Raw genomic sequence first — 7,124 nt, forward strand, 5'->3', positions numbered from 1 at the left:
TACATTTATGCATTTCTAAATGCTACCGACATGATTTTAGATCACTTAAATAATTCTTGTTAACAGCAGATCATGATAAAAAATGTATCTTTTCATTAAAAGTCTGGCGGTATAGAAAGCTAAAAGGCAATTAGGGATGAAAAAAAATAAAGCCTTCGTGACGTCACATGGGTTTGGCAAAGTATTTGAGCAAATAATTGGCAAGGGATTTCCACAGACAGGATGTAAACAGGTTCGACAATTTGTTTGACCAACAGAAATTTTCGGAGATTATAAGAATTGACTTAGAAAGTAACATTTTAACCATCTGCCCTTATCACCTACTGGCATGCTGGTAGCATAATGTAAATATAAGCAAAAACATACGCATTTCCACAAGATGTAACACTAATAAGAGATTTCTAACGGCTGGAAATTGTGTTTCAGGAGATACAGATTTGTAGCGTATCGTCAGTTTGTCCGCTTGTGTTGGGGTCATCTCGGAAGAGACAATCGTGTGCCATTGCCGTCATGTGTGGTCAACAAAATACGTCATCATTTCCCAGCTGCAGACTACGTGGGATTCAAACATCCACAGCAGAAGAATTAGAGGCTGCAAAGCGGCTCTGGAGCAGAGCGACAGCTTCATCCTTGGCTGGACGGCTGACACCAGCACACAGCGCAGGCGGTTGATCAATGTTTGGTGTCTATCTGTCTTTTTCTGATGTTGTGCACTGTGCAACAACTACCTCCATGATCTCTCTCACGTACTCTGCAATCACAAACATGAGAATAATACTGTGCAAGATAAATGTCTGTTGCAATATAACGTTCTTCCATGAAATAAAATTTTTAATCAAATGTGTAATCATGCAGTGTTGTTTCTTCAGTGAATAGAGCATACTTTGGAGAATATTATTGAAATTTGTACCATATGTAGGGTCTTTCAAAATCTTCTTCACAGAATACTTTCCCTTCTTCCACTTTGGAAAGTTGATGGCATATCGTGCCTGTCCTGCCGCAGTCCTCTGCTGTTCTCGACCAGCATTCTCGTTAAAATGCATGACTGCGAGGAGAGTTCTAAAAATCATAACATAAATAATTTGTGACGTGTGTAAGTCACACAAGAATCTAGAACTTTCTAAATCAATAAATGATAATAAAAAAAATACCTGCTCAGTTGACCATGGTAGGAGAAGGAATACATCTTGGGTGCAAAGTGATTGAGGAGGCTGTGGAAGGCCTCGAGAGAGGAGGTTTGCTCTTGACCAGACAGCTGTCTCATGTCCCTCAGCAGAGCAGGGCTACGCACAAGTTTCTCCAGCTTCACCATTGCTGGAGTACCTGCAACAAGCATGACATGTGAATATGCAACACTAAATGAAACTTAGTCAAGAATGTTATGACAATAACATGAACATTTATCACTCACATGGATGGAACCACTGTTTTCTGGCTTCTCTCCCAACCAGTGGAGCATGTGCACATGAAGGGAAATGAGGGTTATCATGGACATGAATATTGACAAGGTGGTTCAGGATGGATGTCCACTTTGCAGTGATGGTGTCTGGCTGTCCTGGGGGTGTGGAGCTGGCGCACCAGTACAGGTGATTGATGATGCTGGCCATGCACTGCACAATTCCATGGCATTCTTTCTCTTTTGACAGAGATAGCAATTTCTTCTTAACACCTGCAAAAAAAGAGAACGGGAAAAATGCATATTTCCCATAGAAAGAACAAAGTTCGATACAGCTTTATAATGTAAAAGCGTTCACTACCTTTTGCAATGTGCCAAACGTCAAAGAGGTGTTTGACTTCAGGCGCATTTTCCTTCATCCATTTCCTAACCTGGACATGCCTGTCCGTGACCATTGTGTCTATGGACAGGCCTTCTTTGCTCAGAAATGCCATCACTCTTTTCAGCCCCTCCTTCTCCATGTGGCATGAGCTTGGAACTTCATTGCACTGTAAACATAATCGTGTGTTGAGAACATCTAAGTCAACTTAAATTGTCCACAACCAATATTCTATGTACCCACACTAGTTCTATGTGTATGTCTACATATATCTGCTGATGTTACCTGAACAAGCTCAACATCGATGATGACTTTGGCCACCAGCTCCATGATAACATAAGAGCCAAAATTCGCCGAGTGTCCTGGCGAGTCACAGCGTCCATCCCCACCAAAGATCAAACCTCTACGCTCTGCTTGCAGGGATGCCACGAGCCACTTTCTGTTCTCCAACCAAACGTGTTTTATGGCAGGAAAAAGCATCATGTTCTGGTGTCGCGAGAAAGTTCTCGATGAAATTCCTGCCTCTCTCATATGGTGGAGAACCTTGAGTACCTTGCTTGGTACAGCACCTGACATGAGAATGCCAGCTGACAAAATTATATTGCCAGCGAGTGACTTGCCTACATAAGGCTGACTCTTCCACTCTGTTGTCAGAGAACATACACCACATTGAAAATGCACCAGCAACATGGTGCCGTTTGTGTTATGATCATCTCTCCACACCAGCTGCAGCGCACCAACTTGAAAAGTCGCAGCAAGCTGCTCCAGAAGACTATATACTTTGTGTCTTCGAGGACATTGTTTGTCTCAGGAGTCTGTTGCTCGGAGCTGCAACTGTCATCAGTCTCGTCAGCAGATGAAGGCAGGTAGTCGTTATCACTCTCATCAAGAGGTTCAGGGTTGTCACAGCCGACATCTCTTCCAGCAGCTGCCACAGCATCATTTTGATGGCCACATTGTAGTGAAATTATACCAAAGTTGAACCCAGGAGAGATACTCGCTTCAGCTACTGAAGTGCGTCTATAAAACCTGGGACGTCCACGATGCTGAGCCACTCCTGTGACATTTACTTTACATGTAGACTTGAATGGTACGTATATGCTAGACTCGCACATATATACTAGACTCGCTTGCTTTGACTATTATTATATCGGTCCTCTCTGTATGATACCAAGATCCTGATATCTATTGCATGATTGTATTTTTACAGGATGATGCCAAAGATCTAATTGAGATTAAACCTACTGATGAGACAAAGTTGTGGACCTGGTTGATTTTTCACAACATTTAATCTCAATTAAGATCTATGGAAATGGCGGGACACAAGATGATCAATGCACCGACACTCGGCTCCGACCCACAAGCTGAGGATTCGGGCTCGGTGTTCACTCACTGGCTCAAAACGCTGGAGAACCAGTTCGGTGCCCAGGATGCCGTTCCCACCGCTGAAACGAAGCTGTCTGTGCTACAGACCAAAGTCGACCACCACGTTTACAGGAGCATCGCTCGATGTACGACGTATGATGCCGCCGTGGCAGAACTAAAGCGACTTTACATTAAGAAACGGAGCGTGGTGTACAACAGGCATCTGCTCGCCACGTGACGTCAACAGCCAACCGAGTCGATCGACCGCTTCGCTCAGGAGCTGCGGCACCTCCTCACGGACAGTACTCAAGAGGTACGGACACACGAGCAAGTCCAGGACGGTCTCGTCCAAGACGCTTTCGTCTCTGGGCTCAGCTCTACAGATCTGAGACTCAGGCTCTTGGAGACAGCTGACCTGACGTTCGCAGAGGCCCTACGGTTGGCCAACGTTTACACTGAGGCCCGGAAACAATCCACCGCATATGACTATGCACGGGTCGTCGCGGGGACTTCTCAACTCGCGCGACCGGAGAGGGCTACCGCCGAGGATACGGGTGTGGGCTCGACTGCGGCCGAGCCCCTGGCCGCTCCCGAGGTGGACTCGGATTCCGGCCTGGCAGCAGCTACCGCAGCCAGGCCCAGGCCTGACCGGAACGTGACGTGTTACTTCTGTGCCAACCGACAGCATCCCAGGTCAGCGTGTCCGGCTCGGGAAGCCATATGCCATTTGTGTTCTACAAAAGGACACTTTGCTAAAGTCTGCAAGAAGGCCGCGCGGGGCACACGAGCACGCGCGACCTTGAATGGGCTTATCGCCGAGCCAACGGACCGAGCACAGAGCGGGGCGCCTCACCCGGCCTTGATGAGCTGTCCTCCTCCTCCCGGGCCCCAGGCTGCACGCACGTCCTTGGTGAAATACATCGGGCCGCCACAACAAATGGCGCGAACGCGACCGGCCGCGGAGCGACCGACCTTGACTGGCGTTCGAACGCCTTCCTCAAACAAACAAAAAGTTCCGGCTTTGAAAGCTCCTCCTGTTGTGCATGCGCATGCGCCATCTGAAGGCAGTTCGGACGAACTACACACTCTTGATCGAGCACGTGAAAGTACAATTGACTGCGATCTTTCGCACGTGACACGAGCGCCATCTGACGGCGGCTCGTACAAACTACATGCTCTTGATCGAGCACATGGAGGTACAATTGACTGCGATCTTTTGCACGTGACACGAGCGCCATCTGACGGCGACTCGTACGAACTACACGCTCTTGGACCGGCACGACCAACTATGCATTTGGCACGGGGGCCCTCCGGAGGCTCCTCAAACGACCGGAAAACTGCAGCCGGTGTGGGATCCACGCGCGAGGCACGATCTTCTCGCTCGGACGGCGCAATACCTGCCGGATCTTCTGGCCTTGATCAGGCCATTATCCCGCTCTTGGTCGAAGGCATTTTTGCACGGGCCCTAGTCGACACAGGATCTACGGATAGTTTCATCGATCAGCGACTGGTGCGTCAACATGGGTGGCCAGTCATCGGGACTACACGATGGATCTTCATGGCCTCCCAGGGACTTCGGCTCAGCACGAAGGGGGAATGTCGATTGAAACTTGTGATAAAGGGACGCATGTTTTCCGATGTACATCTCATGGTCTTGCCTGCCTTATGTGCTGACATCCTGTTAGGACACGATTTTCTTAAGCGACATGGACGTTTGGAAATTGAATTTGGTGGGACGGACACGCTTGCTGTGTGTGCACTCACGAAAATGGAAATTGAGCCTCTTTCGCTGTTCCCCAACCTGACCACTGACTGCGCTCCTGTAGCGGTAAAATCGCAGCGCTACTCACGAGCGGATGCGCAATTCATTGCGGAAGAAACGGCCCAACTCTTAAAGGATGGTGTTATCGAACTTAGCCAGTCGCCGTGGCGGGCCCAGGTCTTAGTGGTGCGAAGTGAGGCCCATCGCCGGCGTATGGTAATCGACTACTCAAAGACGGTTAATCGCTTTACACAGCTGGACGCCTACCCCTTACCGGGGATGGACGCACTAGTACGACTGGTGGCCCAGTACTCCGTCTACAGCACTCTCGATCTGCGTAATGCGTATCATCAGATCCCCATCTCTAGGGCTGATCACATCTACACCGCCTTTGAATCGGGTCAAAGGTTATACCAGTTCACCCGATTACCTTTTGGGGTAACGAACGGGGTCACCTGTTTTCAGAGGGCTATGGACAACCTCGGTACTAAGGAGAACTTGACAGATGTCTTTGTCTATCTGGACAATCTTACGGTTTGTGGGTATGACCAGGAGCATCACGATGCTAATCTGAAGCGCTTCCTCGAGGTCCCGCATAGGTATCGCCTAAACATGAATGAGGCTAAGTGTCGTTACTCTCAACGCACGATAGATCTTCTGGGGTACACCGTGACCCATGGCTCTGTCTCTCCAGATAAGGAGCGTCTGCGACCTTTGCTCGATATGGCCACGCCCGGCGATCGAGCGTCGCTGAAGCGTGCTCTCGGGCTGTTCGCCCACTATTCGAAGTGGGTGCAAAATTTCTCCGCGAAGCTCCGCCCCCTCGTGACCTGCGACACGTTCCCCATGAGCCCGGCCGCCTTGGCGGCCTTCGGGGGCCTGAAGGCAGACATCGCTGGCGCCGCTGTCGCGACGATCGACGAGAGCGAATCTTTCGTCTTAGAAAGTGATGCCTCAGATCATGCGATAGCGGCGACTCTCTCCCAAGGGGGGCGCCCTGTGGCTTTCTTTTCGCGGACTCTCACCTCCGCTGAGCGGAGGCATTTGTCTGTCGAAAAGGAAGCGCACGCGATCGTCGAGTCGATTCGGCGATGGCGACCGTACTTACTCGGGCGATGCTTCCAAATCATCACGGACCAACAAAGCATTGCCTTCATGGACGACACCTTACATGCTCAACATATTAACAATGAGAAAATCACTCGCTGGCGTATCAAACTCGCCGACTTCTGCTACACCATCAAATACCGCCCGGGGAAGGATAACCTGGTCGCCGACGCCTTATCGAGGCCGGCTACGTGCGCGGGGATCGTAACTTTGGAGGGGCTGCGCACTTTGCACGACACTATGTGTCATCCAGGGGTGACGCGTTTCGCTCATTTTGTGCGTAGTGGTAATCTGCCGTACTCGATTGAGGACATCCGCCGGATCTGCCGTGACTGCGCTATATGTGCAGAACTCAAACCGCGTTTTTACAACCCTCCCATGGGGACGCTGGTTAGGGCTACTAGACCGTGGGAGAGATTGGCAATGGATTTCAAAGGACCGCTGCCGGTGTCGAGCAACTCTCCTTATCTGCTCACTATCGTTGATGAGTACTCGCGATTCCCTTTTGCTTACACGTGCGGGGATATGACGGCTGCCACGGTCATACGGTGCCTGCAGAATTTGTTTTCTATGTTTGGGTATCCGGCCTACGTGCATACCGATCGGGGTGCGGTGTTCCTGTCGCAGGAGGTGAGAGGTTATTTGCTCCAAAATAATGTTGCTTCGAGTTACACCACACCGTACAGACCCCAGGCGAATGGGCAGATCGAACGCTTCAATGGGATTATATGGAGGGCCGTCACGCTAAGCCTCCGGACCCTCGGCCGGGGTCTCGATAAATGGGCTTGTTCGCTACCTGCAGCTTTGAACTCGATCCGGGCTCTCCTATGTACGGCCACCAACCAGACTCCTCACGAAAGACTGTTCCACCACCCTAGAAGCTCGGGTAGTATCCGATCTTTACCCAGCTGGCTCGCTGAGCCGGGGCCGGCTTATCTCAAATGGGCGGTGTGCTCGAGCAAGTACGACCCCTTTGTGGATAAGGTGCAGGTACTCCAGGCTAATCCCGAGCATGCTCGTGTGCTGACGGCAGATGGACGCGAGTCCACTGTCTCCGTACGCCATCTCGCCCCTTGTGGGGTCATCGACCCTTATAGGGATATCGACGAACCGAT

General features: G+C 50.3%; 1 protein-coding gene and 1 long non-coding RNA gene across 2 annotated transcripts; both read right to left on the reverse strand.

Annotated features, from left to right (window-relative positions):
- Positions 1-220: 220 nt before the first annotated feature.
- Positions 221-945, reverse strand: LOC144893536 (uncharacterized). Its single transcript, XR_013624437.1, has 2 exons — positions 911-945; positions 221-751 (listed from the first exon to the last, which is right to left on the reverse strand). It is a non-coding gene; the product is annotated as an uncharacterized LOC144893536 (long non-coding RNA).
- Positions 946-1,032: 87 nt separating this feature from the next.
- Positions 1,033-4,061, reverse strand: LOC137417784 (uncharacterized). Its single transcript, XM_078785045.1, has 7 exons — positions 3,994-4,061; positions 2,556-2,804; positions 2,061-2,214; positions 1,758-1,944; positions 1,412-1,669; positions 1,152-1,323; positions 1,033-1,045 (listed from the first exon to the last, which is right to left on the reverse strand). The coding sequence occupies exons 1-7, from the start codon at positions 4,059-4,061 to the stop codon at positions 1,033-1,035; spliced, it is 1,101 nt and encodes a 366-aa protein (XP_078641171.1).
- Between the last annotated feature and the right edge of the window lie 3,063 nt (positions 4,062-7,124).

The sequence above is a fragment of the Myxine glutinosa genome, chromosome 9 (genome assembly GCF_964187855.1).
Source record: "Myxine glutinosa chromosome 9, kmMyxGlut1.1, whole genome shotgun sequence".
NCBI lineage: Eukaryota > Metazoa > Chordata > Myxini > Myxiniformes > Myxinidae > Myxine > Myxine glutinosa.